The 17,770-nt window shown below is 34.1% G+C and overlaps 2 protein-coding genes across 4 annotated transcripts in view; one reads left to right on the forward strand and one right to left on the reverse strand.

The window, feature by feature from the left end:
• The window catches only part of LOC128213766 (threonylcarbamoyladenosine tRNA methylthiotransferase-like), a 102,492-nt gene that overhangs the window by 22,559 nt on the left and 62,163 nt on the right, over window positions 1-17,770 (forward strand). The window lies entirely within an intron of this gene.
• On the reverse strand, window positions 2,016-7,267 carry LOC128213767 (uncharacterized). Its single transcript, XM_052919816.1, has 4 exons — window positions 7,048-7,267; window positions 4,685-4,872; window positions 3,999-4,115; window positions 2,016-2,876 (listed from the first exon to the last, which is right to left on the reverse strand). Exons 1-4 carry the CDS (start codon window positions 7,127-7,129, stop codon window positions 2,826-2,828), a joined length of 438 nt encoding a protein of 145 aa, XP_052775776.1. The 5' UTR covers window positions 7,130-7,267; the 3' UTR covers window positions 2,016-2,825.

Below are 17,770 nucleotides of genomic sequence, written 5' to 3' on the forward strand. Positions count from 1 at the left end.
TTTATTGTGCTCATTTTTGCTTATATAACCAATTGCTTGCTCCTGGCTTAATGTTGTTACCTTCAGTTCAATTGCCACCTACACTTGAAAGTTAAATGGCAACATCATTTTCTATAAATGAATAAAAATGTCAATCTAACAGCTATAATGTCGACAGTAAATAATTCGTCAGGCGACACATCCGACTTGCTGAGTTCTAGTATTGAATATCTTTTTTATTCTAAAAGATATCATCAAGCTACCCCAAGACATTGTTGATTGGAGAGTCTTGGGCATTTTGACACAAAAACCTTCTGACATTGTCAACAGACTTCCAAAAAATAGAAATGCTTTTTAATCAAAAATTTAATAAAAACTTCTTTCATAAAATGCCTTATTACCACAAACCATTCTTTCATAAAACTCCTTATTACCACAAAACATGTCACAAAGGATGTATGTTTTACTTGTGAACAATTTTGTTCCTCAAAACTAAATAGAACATTTTGAAACATTTATTTTTTGGCCTTTCCCACCGACTTTTGCACTGTGGAAGGTCCTTAATAGGCCATCAAGTAATGATATTATGGTAAAAATGACCTGGGTAGTATTTAATAACCACCCCAGGTTTAACTTAATTTTAAGGGTAGAATAGGAATGTTTTTATTGGACTCAAAAATTAATTGATCAATAGACCGGTTGAAAAGGATAAGAACTATATTGAATATGGCTGAATCTGTTTAAATAAGCCTCATTGCCGCAATGTGTCGCGTGCATGTTTTTGGAAATCATACTCGGGAGCAGCAGATGAACACGGTGATACGCGCACCACCTTTTTACAGCGATGACGCAATATCTCCTGCGAAGGCAACGCGTTTTTGGTAGTGTATGTTTAATGGAGTTACGTCCCCTATTCAACTTAGAAACTCACAATACAATTACTTAAAGGAAATAGTTGACAGATTTATGTGAATTTTGCTACACTTGTTTGACACCAAGGAATACAGTTGAAGTTGGACTTTGGTATGCCAGATTGATTTAATGTTTAGCAAGCAACATTGAGCGGGTATGTTTTCAGCCTTTGAAATGGAAATAAAATCATTAACCAAAATCCAAATTCAGTTTCTAAAATTTAATGGTTAAAATATATCATATTGAGAGTGATGTTTCAATTTTTAAGTGAAATTGTTATGTACATGTGTGATGTTATATATGAAAATGATGTAATGCGAGAAATGAATCTCTTAAATATCTTTTTAAGCATCACAGTGATTTTATTTTTACTCTCAATTTACAAAGAGACAGTACCTATACCAATGTTGCACTTAAAGCTGCACTCTCACAGATTGAACGTTTTGACAACTTTTTTTATTTTTTGTATTTGAACGAGCCATTTTTTGCGAAAAGCATGAAAACCAGTTATATAAGACTGCTGACAAAAAATTAGATTGCAGGATTTTATTTTTGAGTTAGAAAATTAATGCTTTATGCAGTTTTCTTTAAAACTGTAGTAACCATTTAAGACATATTACATTAATTTTCGAACAGAAATAGGAAAATCTGCAATCTGATCTTTTGTCAGCAATCTTTTATCGTTGTTTTGCAGATAGTAACACAAAAAAATGCTCTTTCCAAGACAAAAAATAAAAAAGTTGTAAAACTGTACATCTGTGATAGTGCAGCTTCACGAAATTACATAAAATTATTTTTTCATATCATTTTTTCTATTCTAGTATTTTTTTTGTACAAACATTCAATTACGGCAAAAAATCATCGTATATTATAATAAATGTTCAAAAACATGCATGTTCTAGAATGCCCAACGATCTCATATTACGGTACATCAGACACGAGTTAACATCAACTCCATCTTGCAGTGACTTATCATCATTGTGTTCATAATTTGCTCTTTAAAAATGTTGGTGATCATTTTTTTCTAAGCTGCAATAAAACATTGAATGACATTGTAATGTCTTATTTCAGTGAAACTTTGCACGATATCATTATGAGTTATTTCAAAACAACTCTGCATGATATTGGTTCCAGAACAGTTTATTTCAAGATGAATGTAGGTCAACATGAACAATATAAAAAGTAGAAATTGGTAGAAAAAAAGTGAAAATGAGTATTCTAGTATGCATTTCATTTTTACAATGAAGAAAATAATATATACATTGAAATATGCACAGCACATTTCAGCAGAATGATTAATAAGAAAATAAAAGCACTTTAACTTATAAGGTGCAAAATGAGGTTATGGCCGTAAAAAGTAAATCTGGGATTTAGAAATCACTGTGGTGAACTTTCCACTAACAGCTTTACATTTAATTCCCAAAATATAAGCTTTTATATATATGAAATCTTTAACCATGCTTATGTATTGCTTCAAGAAGGCCAATCAGAAATAATTATTTCTGCACTGTATTTTGTTTATTGACGTACATGAATAAGTTGATTCATGTTTTTGGCCATGATGCCATACTTAATTATCTACTCATATAAGTTTCACTGATAATCTATATCAGCTGTTTTTACTGGGTTAAAACGTTACCATATTACAATTAAACAAACATTTTCTAGTGGTTGTTGTTGCTCCTCTGGAGTTAATTTCTTTAATTTTGTAATGGTTATATAGATGTATAATGTTGTTGGTCATAATGCCTATTTAAGAAAAAAGAAAGTCTACAACTGAAAAAAATATGCAATGTATGATAAATAACCTTCCAAAACAACAATAAAAGTTCAATAGCGTGTTGACGGATATTTTGTCCGCCTTTGCAAAAATTGTTTGTGGCTTTTTGTCTATCTACTTTGTCAGGAATGTCAGCTTTTAACCAGCTTACGCCTCATTGTTTTTCGTACTTGAAAGTACAACTTACATTGTTCTTTCTCCAGACCTGAAATTAGAAACAAATACATAAATTATCAAAAGTTATGATCTTGGCTATTTGATTAAAAAACAATTTACTTTCTATCATTTTGAATTTGAACCTAAAATCGAAATATCAATGAAAGACATTCACAGACATCTTTACCTACATAAAATAAGAAAATCTTGAATTGTTTATAGATGACACAGTTAACAATTTCAACTTTTTCTATTTTTTTCAACTTTATTATTTGTTTCAATGGTTTAAATTATTGGTTTAAATGGTTTAAATTTGTTAAAAAAACAACAACATTTTAATATTCCGTAAATGTTTTATGCCAATCTTAAGTTGAAAAGATTAGAAAAAGCATTTGTTGCAGCCTTCAGGGACAACCCCTCTCGAAAACTCATTTGCATCATGTTAGCCAACAAGCTTGATTAGTCAGATGTTGGCCAATTGATCTGAAACTTGGTACATTATAGCGAGCTATGGAGTTGCCATTTGCCCTGAACTAAAATTGCAGCTCAAGATGGCTTTTGTGTCGCCTGCTAAGCATTGCTAACATCAGTATCGTCAGCATCACACTTTTGTTTTCAAACGATATTTTTTTGACTACTTGGTGTAGATTTTCCACACTTGGTATGCACATTGGTCAAGGTCAGTAGATGACCCATATTGATTTAAAATCATGGGCTTTATGATTAATTAATGTTGAACAACCTGGCGTAGACACTTCAAACTTGGTAAACACATTGGTCATGGTCAGGAGATGACCCCTTGTGTTTGTAGGGTCAAAGGTTAAGGTCATAGTGATCTTTACAACAAAAATGATGGCTTTTACAATCAATTAATTTTGAATGACTTGGTGTAGAAATTTCAAACTTGGTATGTATTTTGGTCAAGGTCAGGAGATGACACATATTTATTGTGGGGTCAAAGGTCAAGGTGACCTGAACTAGAAAAGTATAGAGACTCCTGACAGGCGACACATACCATTCATGGAATTTCAGTTTTAGATCTTATTTCCATGTTATAATTTTTATTACCAGGACTGGTGTTGTAAAGGATCTGCTTTAATGTGACTTAGCATTTAAAATGACGAAGCTTTAATGTGACTTAGCATTTAAAATGACGAAGTTCATACTTTACCTGAAGTAAATCGCCATCTTCGTTGATGCTATATTCTATCTGATGTGGTTCGATGATACAATGACTGGGATTTGTTACTTTTACAATAAGCTTGTCCGAGTTCCAGGAAAACTCCAGCTAGATTGAACAGATTTTCAAATTAAGTGAAAAATACATTTTAGATCATTGTCATGATTTAAAACAATAAAATAACAGCACCAGGGCTTCAATCGATAATGGCCTCGCGGATTAACAATGACAATTGAATTTATGATATAATTATTATGGACTTCATAGCAAAAGTGTGACAACTGTTTACATGAGAAAAGACAGTGAATCAGACATCTCTGTGATGTAATAAAAACAACAAAGTCAATCAACACAGATGTTTTTTGCCCTTAAGGATCTCCCCTGATAAGGATGAGGTATGATGAACACTCCATGTGTATTACAATTTCTATTCGTTTTACCGACTTAGCCTTTTCGACCGAAAATGAAAAAGCAAAACTATTTTCGGACCGGCAAAGTGTAGGTTTTTAGAAGCCCTGATCAGCACCTTTACCTCATTTGCCTCCATATCACACTGAGGCCTTTTTGTAAAAGAAAATATGTTAGGCCGAGATTTTCATGATTGGAAAATGATTTCCAGGGGCATAGCTGATTTCAATATTTTGTCAGTCTATACTATAATAAGTGCAAATACTTACACTAAAATCCAATCTTTGGACTCTCAAACCATCTCCCTTTTTGTTATCTAGGTGGAATGTATAGTCAACATCGAAGTTTGTTTTCGATGGATTTGGTACATGTCGAAAGTGGATGTTATCCCCGGTGAGACTGATTTCAATGATCGGGTTACTGTTCACCATCATTTGTTTAGCTTCATAAGTAGCATCTGAAATAAAAAGATTTAAGCAATTCAAAAAGTGCTTTTTTAGCTGTAGGTTGACTGAGTAATTGTTTAATATTTATTCAAATTAAAAAATGTATAAATTAGTGTGCCTGTGTTGCATGGCAGACTTAGGGATCATGTAACAGGGTGTCAGCATTCACAATGTCACACAGTTTTGTCAGCTTTTAAAGGGACATGACACCTGATGATACAATTGCAGGAAAAAAAAGGAAATAGTTGAAATTCTGCTTAAAATTGATATCGTTTATGAATCTCACTTACTGATGTATCACATCGCCTTTGACACTTGTATCTTTTTCAGTATATTTTCAAGTCCAAATTCAATTCAAAATTGTTTAAACTAGACACCAGATGTTCCCAAAATCGGAAAATACATAATTTCTATTTCCATATTTTAAAATTAACTGGGATTTACATGGTAGACAAACCCAGTCAATTTAAGTTGAAACAATTTTTATACAATCTTCATGAAACTTTGTAACAATATTTATGGCCACATTATCTTGTTGTTTGAAAACATGCCAGATCATACTATTTTCTTGGGAGTTACGTCCTTTGCATTAATTGCAAAATTTGTCAAATTCGCCTAGTCCAATTTAAAAAAAAATATTTTGTGATCTGTTAGCAATTTCCCTAAGCAAACACATGAAATCCTTATATGTTACAAGTAAACAAGGTTAAGCCATGTCAGTACGGTCGGAAAACATATTTACATATTAATATTTATACCTCAACTTCCATTCCCTTAATGAACGGCCTTTCAGCAATTGGGAATATTTCCCGATGTAAGCAACATCTTCAGATATGTTTGGATCGCGAATAATCGTGTATTGATATAAATTTTATCTTGTTATTTTTTGTGTTAGCAGGAAGTGTTAATTTATGAATTGATAAATGTATTGATTTCATAAATGTTAGTCATTAAATTTTTCCCACATTCTTATGATGTCATATGATAAACTATTTGTGGTTACGGTTTGGGTCGTTCAATAAACAGAATGGGTGTAAAAGAATAAGTGTTTTCTTAAATATTTTTTTTACAGTTGTGGAAAGAAATAATGGTGTAAATATAAGTAATGAATTGCGTGATTGATGTCATTATTGGGGATATGAATGCAGTTGGGCTGGTTGAAGTATGCTGGTGTCTTTCAGAACTCCACACACATTAACCAGCCCTGAACTGTGTTCATACCCCTCGAATGACATCAATCACCAAGCATTCCTTAAATATGACAGTGAATGATTTTAAAGTGAATCTTGCTACATTTGTTTAGGATAACAAAGCGTATTATATCATCTCTTTTAGCAAATGAATTCTCTATCGTCTAGCTTTATCAAAAGTAAATTTGAACCAAATATGATTTTTTCTTGTGCACCAGGGTACCTTTTATAGGATGTTAAATATTCACAGGGGTGATTGGTTAATCAATGGCGCTATATCGGTCCTGGAGTAGTTGTGCACATTGCTATATATATATATACATGTATATCTAATTTCAGATGTCCTTGCAGGATCAATAACCATTAATAAAGTGATACTCGTATTTAAAAATAACACATATACATGTATTACAAACATCAACTACTGACTAAATAATGCATTTATGGAAAATATCAATTATTGTAAACAAGATTGTAACAATGTATTTAATAGCCGAAAACGCACAAATATTAAATGACTAGTGGGTCCTAAAAGATTTACGGTAATCAACTTTCAACTGATGAGATAGAAATATTGTGTATTCTGCACCTTTATTTCAAATTAAACATGGTCTCCTTAAAAAAACCCACATTGTTTCCGTTATTTATTCATCCTTTGAGGTAAATCAAAACAATTGTATTAATTGTGGCATTGCTTATTTAATGGGAGTTAGAATGCATCTTTACACAAAAAACAGGTTTTGCAGATATAAACTGAAATAATTCAAAAATATTTGCAAAAAAGTTTAAGATTCTTAATAGCTTATTTCTTTGATTTTTCGTAAAACAATTAAGTTTCCAAACAAAATATATAATATACCCTTCAATAAAACAAACAACGAAGCTGTATCAGTCAATATTTACATATTCGCATTAAAATATACTGGTTTAATTATTTAAATTAGTAAAAGTTGCAATATATGACAATTAAAAATATAACTAACAAAACAATCTTACGAATAGCTTTCAAGAATTCTTCCATATCTTCATTTTCATCATGGACCCACTTTCCCAACCATTTTTGCTTAATTGTGTCCATTGTGTTAAAAGTTTTTCCTTAACTGCTTGCATGAAATCGCTTGCTGGAAATGACTGGAATATCAAAACCACTGTTGCTTATAATCCTATTATAGAAATATTTCTTTTTTCCTTTCATTTCAAGTTTGAACATGAACAGCTTGATGACCAGTATGTTTATAAAGACAGATTATAGATATTGGAAATATCTATTGTATATTATGTGTGAATAATGGATTTCCAATTGTGTGATTGTTAACTGCTTAGCCCTGGGCAGTATTTGCTCCAGTCACCTTATTGTTAGATATATTGATTTTCTTCTGAAATATTTCAGGGCCTTCCACTGTGCAAAAGTCATTTGGAGGGCAACAACCATAGCAAATCAAATCAAATCAAATCAAATTTTATTTTCAGTCGGTATGACATAACAGAGAAAACATTAGCTATGAATAGCTATTGACCGACTACATATATATATATTATTACAAGCATATATCTATATAAAATATTTAAGTATTAAAGAGATTGAATCTAATTAAGAATTAGCACATTATTAAGACAAAATATAGATATCACATACTAATACATATGTACATATAAAATATTAAAATATGTAAGAAATTGTACCTAACTAAAAGTAAATTAGCACATGATTAAGACAAAAATACAAATATCACATACAGTATACACATTTAAAAACTGGGATGCTGGCGCTAATCTTGACCGTAGTCTAAAAAGATCTTAAGATGAAAATTTATAAAAAAACTGAGAGGAAAAAATAGCACAAGTGTGCGTGTCTTAAAAGGATACTAAAACACATATCAGCTTGAATCAGATTCAAGATGACCTGATTAGCACCAGCCTCTCAGAAGTTGCAGCAAACATTTATGCAGTGAACATGCAAGCACATAAATATAATTTAAAGCAAAGGATATCTATGACAAAGGCACTGATTAGAAATAGATATGATTGATGTAATACAGGCTTAGTTAGCACTACGCATAACTAAACTAAAAAGCATGGCAAAAAGCAAAGCTTGGCAAAAATCAAAGCGTGGCATAATGACAAAAACAGTCAGGGTAGAAACAAAAGAGGGGAAGGTTTAACTATGAAAAGCGCAACAAGAACACCTGCAACTCTGTCCGTTCCATGCGTTGACCAAACTCCGAAACTGACTCAGGTTTGTTTCGTCACGAAAGTGCTGAGGGAGTGAATTCCAGAGTTTGGGCGCTGTTGAACGGAAAGAGCTGAGGCCATACTTTGTGGTCCTTACCTGGGGTACCTCTGCAGTGTTACTATACCTAAAAGAATAAGAGTTATTTTTTATTTTAACTAAATCGTGAAGATAAACTGGTGTTTGTTTGTTTATGATCTTAAAGGTTTCTAAGGCAATAGTTCTTAGTCTTCTAATTTTTAATGATGGTAGATGTGACTTAATTAATAAAGAAGAATATTTTGATGTATGGTCATTGTAGATAAACCGTAATGCTCTCTCTTGAATCTTTTCAATCTTATTAGTATTTACTTCTCCACAGAAATGCCAGGTTAAGGGACAGAAATTGAAGTTTGACATAATAAAAGAGTAGTATATGTTAAGTTTACCTAATTTGCAGAGATTTTTTCCAATGCGTTTTAGCACATTTAATTGCCTTGATGCTTTCTTACAGGTGTTTGAAACATGGGTATTGAAATTTAATCTAAAATCTATAGTAACACCAAATAATTTTACTTCTTCTTTACATGGGATGATACTATTCTCAAGTTTGATGGTTAAATTGCACTTTTTAGATTTAGGACCTATAGCTATGGCTTGAAATTTGTCTGGGTTTACTTGCATTTTGTTATCTGAAAACCAGTTTATCAAAGAGATACTGTCCTGTTCTAGTGTGTTTTTAACGTCATCTATATTGTGATCAGAATGTGACAGAGTGTTATCGTCAGCATAGTTATATAATTTACTTTTGTTGACAAAGTGGAAACTATCATTTATGAAAATAGTAAACAAGACAGGCCCCAGGATAGAGCCTTGGTGCACTCCCTTATAAATATGTTTAAAGTCACTTGTAAATTTACCTAGTTTAACGCATTGGTTCCTATTGCTCAAATAGCATTTGATTAAGTGAAGTGCATTTTCACTAACGCCATAGTATTTTAATTTAAGGATAAGCAAATCATGAGGAAGGCAGTCAAACGCTTTGGAGAGGTCCATCAGTACTGACGCTACATATTTGTTTTCATCTAGTGCCTGTTTCCAGTCTTCAATTATTTTTAAAAGTGTTGTTTGGCATCCGAATTTTGGTCTAAAAGCAGACAAGAATATATTAAAATGTTGTTCAAAGAATTCAACTAATTGAGTGTTCATGGCGCGTTCAAATATTTTTGACATTACTGGAAGAATACTGACTGGACGGTAGTTGCCATTCTCGAGATTACTGTTCTTTTTATGTAAAGGAGTAACTTGTGCCATTTTTAAACTATCAGGAAAAGTTGATGTTGAAAATGACTTGTTTACGATAGAAGTAATGTGATTGGCGATGACAGGTTTAGCTAATTTTACCAGTTTAGATGAGATACCATCAGCGCCTGTTGCGAAGAATATTTTGATGTATGGTCATTGTAGATAAACCGTAATGCTCTCTCTTGAATCTTTTCAATCTTATTAGTATTTACTTCTCCACAGAAATGCCAGGTTAAGGGACAGAAATTGAAGTTTGACATAAGAAAAGAGTAGTATATGTTAAGTTTACCTAATTTGCAGAGATTTTTCCCAATGCGTTTTAGCACATTTAATTGCCTTGATGCTTTCTTACAGGTGTTTGAAACATGGGTATTGAAATTTAATCTAAAATCTATAGTAACACCTAATAATTTTACTTCTTCTTTACATGGGATGATACTATTCTCAAGTTTGATGGTTAAATTGCACTTTTTAGATTTAGGACCTATAGCTATGGCTTGAAATTTGTCTGGGTCTGTTGCTTTTTTGATACATAATTTGTCAATTTGTTTATCAATAAAGCTAGAATCTACAGGTTTAAAATGAAGTTCGGTTTGTGTTAGGTTGTTTTGCTTAATTGATACAATACTTGGATGGTTTTCATTTACATCAAGAGAACTATTTCCAATATTTTTGGCTACGTTGACAAAGAAATCATTGAAAACATTGCATACTTCTTGTTGGTCTGTTACTAGTTTTGTGTTTTCAAGTAAGATGGTATCTTTGTGCTTGATGTTCCCCTTATTCGTAAGAAAAGGTTTGACAGTAGGCCAAAAGTCAGCTGATTGGCAACCCCCCACACATCTGTCAATTAAATATTTATTTAAAGATTTTCTATTCAAGCTAGTTACTAAATTTCTTTGTTTCCTGAAATTTTCCCAGTTTTTGGTTGATTTGTTTATGTTGAATTTATTGAATGGCATTATTTTTTATAAATGGCATTTTTTAAAGCTTTATTCATGAATGGGGCTGGTCTTTGGAGAATCTTTTTCTTTTTTAATGGGGCATGTTTGTTTGCAGTTTCAGTAAAAGTTTTGCTAAATTCATTATACATTTTGTTTACATCTGTCTGGCACATATCTACAGTTAAAAGATTTTTGGATTAATCCTGTTTAAAATTTTCAATATTAAAATGTTTAAAACTTCTATAAGTGCAGAACCTATTCTTCATCTTATCTATTTCCTGTTTGAACTGTACACCAATAAAATTATGACACTAAGTCCACAATCAAAATTAACAATGTTGCCGATTAGGTTCTTGCTTGTGGTTAAAATAACATCTAATAATGTAGGGCTACTGTTAACAGGGTAGCAAGTAGGATCTTTAACAATGTGTAATGTGTACGCAGTATGTGCGTCCGTGCGTCTGTAAACAATTTCTTGTTAACACGATACAGTCTTCAGTTTTGATTGTATCTCGATGAAACTTGTACAGTAGTAAGATATCCATTAGAGCTTGGTTCCTTTCGAAAACCAGATCCGCCCTTGCATGCCTAGATTATGGGCCTTGAAAGTATAAAAAATCAGTGCGTCTGTAAGCAATTGCTTGTGAACATGATACAGTCTTCAGTTTTGATTGTATCTCATTGAAACTTGTACAGTATCTAGATTTCCATTAGAGCTCGGTTCCTCTAAAAAAAACCAGCCAGATCCGCCTAGCATGCCTAGATAATGGGCCTTGATAGTATAAAAACTTGCTATTGTGTAAACAATTGCTTGTGAACACGATACAGTCTTCAGTTTTGATTGTATCTCGATGAAACTTGTACAGTATTTAGATATCCATAAAAGCTTGGTTGCTTTTGATCCGCCCATGCATGCCTAGATTATGGGTCTTGAAAGTATAAAAAATGCTATTTTTAGCCAAGTCTACATGAGCGAAGTCTATTTTTAGCCAAGTTTACATGTAATGTCACAATTGCTTGTAAATGTTTGTTCAAATTATGCCCCTGGGGTCATAACTGGCCACGCCCAGGGTTCGCAGGTTTGGTATACTTAAATTGGGAAATGTAAAAACCTTTTTGTCTGAAACAGCTATGCAGATCCTTGCTATTTTGAACAAGGCTTTATTTAGTGGTCCACTACCATGGTTGTTCAAATTATGCCCATTGGGTCAAAACTGGCACTGCACCGGAGGTCACAAGTTTCCTAGAGGCTTATTTAAGGAATATTTTCAATATCTTCTTCTTTCAAACCACAAGACCCATACCTTTGTTATTTGTTGTGGATCATCATATGATGACCGTCTAGCAAAACATTTAAAATTATGCCCCTTGAGAGCTATCCCCACCTTTTTTGACTTACTTTTTATTTTTTAAAGCTACAGCAATGAAATTTTGACCATGTGTACAGTTTTGCAAACGAGCATCAATGTTGTCCTTGGATGTCCTTGACTTTGAGCTTTTGATCAACTTTTTGGGTCGCCTGAAACGACGACATATAGGGGTTACTTTTGTTGGCGTCGGCGGCGTCCGCGTCCCATTTTCGCTTGTCCGGGGTATATCTCCTAAACTATTAGTGGTATCAACTTGAAATTTCATATGTAGATAGATCTAATTGAGGGCAAGTGCAGTGCACAAGAACTGTTACTCTTGCTTCCATATTTTTAGAGTTATTGCCCTTTGTTATTTTTCGTGCTTAAAGTTTTGTCCGGGGCATATCTTGTAGAATATAAGAGTTATCAACTTAAAACTTCATATGTAGATAGATCTCATGGAGGGCAAGTACAGTGCACAATAACAGTAACTCTTGCTTTCTTAGTTTTAAAGTTATTGCCCTTTGTTAATTTTCATGCTTAAAGTTTTGTCTGGGGCATATCTTGAAGAATATAAGAGGTATCAACTTGAAACTTCATAGCTAGATAGATCTCATTGAGGGCAAGTGCAGTGCACAAGAACCGTTACTCTTGCTGCCATATATTTAGAGTTATTGCCCTTTGTTAATTTTCTTGCTTAGGTTTTGTCCGTGGCATATCTCGTAAACTATCAAATGCCACCTACACTTGAAAGTTAAATGGCAACATCATTGTCTATAAATGAATAAAATGCCAATCTAACAGCTATAATGTCGACAGTAAATAATTCGTCAGGCGACACATCCGACTCACGGAGTTCTAGTTTATTTTTAAAAGCTATAGAAATGAAATTTTGACCATGAGTACAGATTTGAAAGCAAATATTTTTTACTCTCAGGTTAACTTTACTTGGCACATATTAAAATAGAACATGCAACTAATCTGCTTACAACACTTTCTGTCCTCAGATGTTGAACATGCAGCGTTTTTTAGCTAACCCAAACACAAAAAGTGAACTATATATTTGTTGCCTATTACTCCTACGTACATGCTCTGGATTGAAAATGACCACAAGAGCCATGCCAGTAGAGCATAGGCCCTCTTGGGCATCTTAATTATTTACATTTTAGGTTTAATATTTAGCAAGGATAATACATACATCCATTGCAACATATGTTTTTGTGTAGGTGTAATTAGGAGTTGAGCAAATTTTACTAAATATTATTTTATCAGATTTTCACTAAAAAAAGTATTTGCTTTTTTTTCTTAGAATTTTTTTCATACAAAAGGAATAGTAAAATTGTGCCAAAATAGTCAACACTACCATACCAACAATGTCTTGAGGCTCTGTGGTGATTGCAGCTATTTCAATGAAGATATTCACATTTTTGTTACCAGGAATGAATCTTATCCACTATTTTTCATTATGTTATTGAATATCTTTCTTGTTTGAAAAAATATCATCAAGCTACCCCAAGACATTCTTGTTTGAGGAGTCTTGGGCATTTTGACACAAAAACCTACTGATATTGTCGACAGACTTCCACAAAAATATAAATGTTTTTTTATCCAAAATCTGTTAAAAACTTCTTTTGTAAAATTTGGTCAACTCCTTAATACCTCAAAACATGTCAAAAAGAGTGTATCTTTTACTTGTGAAGAAAATTGAAAATTGTTCTTCAAAACTAAATGGAACATGAACTGTTGAACATTTATTTTTTGGCCTTTCCCACCGACTTTTGCACTGTGGAAGGTCCTTAATAGGCCATCAAGTAATGATATTATGGTAAAAATGACCTGGGTAGTATTTAATAACCACCCCAGGTTTAACTTAATTTTAAGGGTAGAATAGGAATGTTTTTATTGGACTCAAAAATTAATTGACCAATAGACTGGTTGAAAAGGATAAGAGCTATATTGAATGTGGCTGAATCTGTTTAAATAAGCCTCATTACCGCAATGTGTCGCGTGCATGTTTTTGGAAATCATACTTGGAAGCAGCAGATGAACACGGTGATACGCGCACCACCTTATTACAGCGATGACGCAATATCTCCTGCGAAGGCAACGCGTTTTTGGTAGTGTATGTTTAATGGAGTTACGTCCCCTATTCAACTTACAATACAATTACTTAAAGGATATACATGTAGTTGATCTATGTGAATTTTGCAACACATATTTGACACCAAGGAATACAGTTGACTTTGGTATGCCAGATTGATTTAATGTTTAGTAAGCAACATTGAGTGGGAAAGTTTTCAGCCTTAGAATTGAAAATAAAAACATTAACCAAAATTCAAATTATGCAAATAATTATGAGTTGTTAAAGCAGAAGGGTTAAAATTTATCATATTTTATCAGATTTTAGAATAACTTGCCACATGTGTTCCACATACCAAGACGACGTGTGGCGTATAAGACTCGTGTCCCTACCTCAAAGGTCAAGGTCACACTTAGTGTTTATTCACAATGGAGTGCTGCATATAAGGACATAGAGTATAGGTTGTCGTGTCCGGGCTGTAACTTTCTCTTTTATGGACAGATTTTAAAATAACTTGCCACATGTGTTCCACATACCAAGACGACGTGTCGCCTGCAAGACCCGTGTCCCTACCTCAAAGGTCAAGGTCACACTTAGTGTTTATTCACAATGGAGTGCTGCATATAAGGACATAGAGTATAGGTTGTCGTGTCCGGGCTGTAACTTTCTCTTTTATGGACAGATTTTAAAATAACTTGCCACATGTGTTCCACATACCAAGACGACGTGTCGTGTGCAAGACCCGTGTCCCTGCCTCAAAGGTCAAGGTCACACATAGTGTTTATTCACAATGGAGTGCTGCATATAAGGACATAGAGTATAGGTTGTCGTGTCCGGGCTGTAACTTTCCCTTGTATGGACAGATTTTAAAAAAAACTTGACACATGTGTTCCACATACCAAGACGACGTGTCACGTGCAAGACCCGTGTCCCTACCTCAATGGTCAAGGTCACACTTAGTGTTTATTCACAATGGAGTGCTGCATATAAGGACATAGAGTATAGGTTGTCGTGTCAGGGCTGTTACTTTCCCTTGTATGGACAGATTTTAAAATCACTTGCTACATGTGTTCCACATACGAAGACAACGTGTCGTGTGCAAGACCCATGTCCCTACCTCTTAGGTGAAAGATACACTAAGTGTTTATTCACAAGGGAATTCTGAATATAAGGACATAACAGTGTAGGTTGTCAAGTATGGGTGGTATTTTTTTTTATGTTCAGAGGCAATTTAAAATAACTTGCCATATGTATTTGACACGTAAAGGCAAGATCAACTTTTCATGTACTGACCTTGTTCTCAGGTCAATGTCACATTCGGGGGCATTTGTCACATACTGTGACAGCTCTTGTTGTTCATACTTTACTCTTTAAAAATGTAAGTTATCAATATTTCCAAGGGATTTTACTCAAACTACACAATTATAGGGTATCTCGGATGGGATTTTACTCAAACTTTACACAATCATAGGGCATCTCGGATGGGATTTTACTCAAACTTTACACAATCATAGGGTATCTCGGATGGGATTTTACTCAAACTTTACACAATCATAGGGCATCTCGGATGGGATTTTACTCAAACTTTACACAATCATAGGGCATCTCGGATGGGATTTTACTCAAACTACACAATTATAGGGCATCTCGGATGGGATTTTACTCAAACTACACAATCATAGGGCATCTCGGATGGGATTTTACTCAAACTACACAATTATAGGGCATCTCGGATGGGATTTTACTCAAACTACACAATCATAGGGCATCTCGGATGGGATTTTACTCAAACTTTACACAATCATAGGGCATCTCAGATGGGATTTTACTCAAACTACACAATCATAGGGCATCTCGGATGGGATTTTACTCAAACTTTACACAATTATAGGGCATCTCGGATGGGATTTTACTCAAACTTTACACAATCATAGGGCATCTCGGATGGGATTTTACTCAAACTTTACACAATCATAGGGCATCTCGGATGGGATTTTACTCAAACTACACAATCATAGGGCATCTCGGATGGGATTTTACTCAAACTACACAATCATAGGGCATCTCGGATGGGATTTTACTCAAACTACACAATTATAGGGCATCTCGGATGGGATTTTACTCAAACTTTACACAATCATAGGGCATCTCGGATGGGATTTTACTCAAACTTTACACAATTATAGGGCATCTCAGATGGGATTTTACTCAAACTACACAATTATAGGGCATCTCGGATGGGATTTTACTCAAAGTTTACACAATCATAGGGCATCTCGGATGGGATTTTACTCAAACTACACAATCATAGGGCATCTCGGATGGGATTTTACTCAAACTACACAATTATAGGGCATCTCGGATGGGATTTTACTCAAACTTTACACAATCATAGGGCATCTCGGATGGGATTTTACTCAAACTTTACACAATCATAGGGCATCTCGGATGGGATTTTACTCAAACTACACAATCATAGGGCATCTCAGATGGGATTTTATTCAAACTACACAATTATAGGGCATCTCGGATGGGATTTTACTCAAACTTTACACAATCATAGGGCATCTCGGATGGGATTTTACTCAAACTACACAATAATAGGGCATCTCGGATGGGATTTTACTCAAACTACACAATCATAGGGCATCTCGGATGGGATTTTACTCAAACTACACAATAATAGGGCATCTCGGATGGGATTTTACTCAAACTTTACACAATCATAGGGCATCTCGGATGGGATTTTACTCAAACTACACAATCATAGGGCATCTCAGATGGGATTTTATTCAAACTACACAATTATAGGGCATCTCGGATGGGATTTTACTCAAACTTTACACAATCATAGGGCATCTCGGATGGGATTTTACTCAAACTACACAATCATAGGGCATCTCAGATGGGATTTTATTCAAACTACACAATTATAGGGCATCTCGGATGGGATTTTACTCAAACTTTACACAATCATAGGGCATCTCGGATGGGATTTTACTCAAACTACACAATAATAGGGCATCTCGGATGGGATTTTACTCAAACTACACAATAATAGGGCATCTCGGATGGGATTTTACTCAAACTACACAATCATAGGGCATCTCGGATGGGATTTTACTCAAACTTTACACAATCATAGGGCATCTCGGATGGGATTTTACTCAAACTTTACACAATCATAGGGCATCTCAGATGGGATTTTACTCAAACTACACAATTATAGGGCATCTCGGATGGGATTTTACTCAAACTTTACACAATCATAGGGCATCTCGGATGGGATTTTACTCAAACTTTACACAATCATAGGGCATCTCGGATGGGATTTTACTCAAACTACACAATTATAGGGTATCTCGGATGGGATTTTACTCAAACTTTACACAATCATAGGGCATCTCGGATGGGATTTTACTCAAACTTTACACAATCATAGGGTATCTCGGATGGGATTTTACTCAAACTTTACACAATTATAGGGCATCTCGGATGGGATTTTACTCAAACTACACAATTATAGGGCATCTCGGATGGGATTTTACTCAAACTTTACACAATCATAGGGCATCTCGGATGGGATTTTACTCAAACTACACAATCATAGGGCATCTCGGATGGGATTTTACTCAAACTTTACACAATCATAGGGCATCTCGGATGGGATTTTACTCAAACTTTACACAATCATAGGGTATCTCGGATGGGATTTTACTCAAACTTCACAATTATAGGGCATCTCGGATGGGATTTTACTCAAACTACACAATCATAGGGCATCTCGGATGGGATTTTACTCAAACTTTACACAATCATAGGGCATCTCGGA

The sequence above is a fragment of the Mya arenaria genome, chromosome 13, assembly GCF_026914265.1.
Source record: "Mya arenaria isolate MELC-2E11 chromosome 13, ASM2691426v1".
In the NCBI taxonomy this organism is placed as follows: domain Eukaryota; kingdom Metazoa; phylum Mollusca; class Bivalvia; order Myida; family Myidae; genus Mya; species Mya arenaria.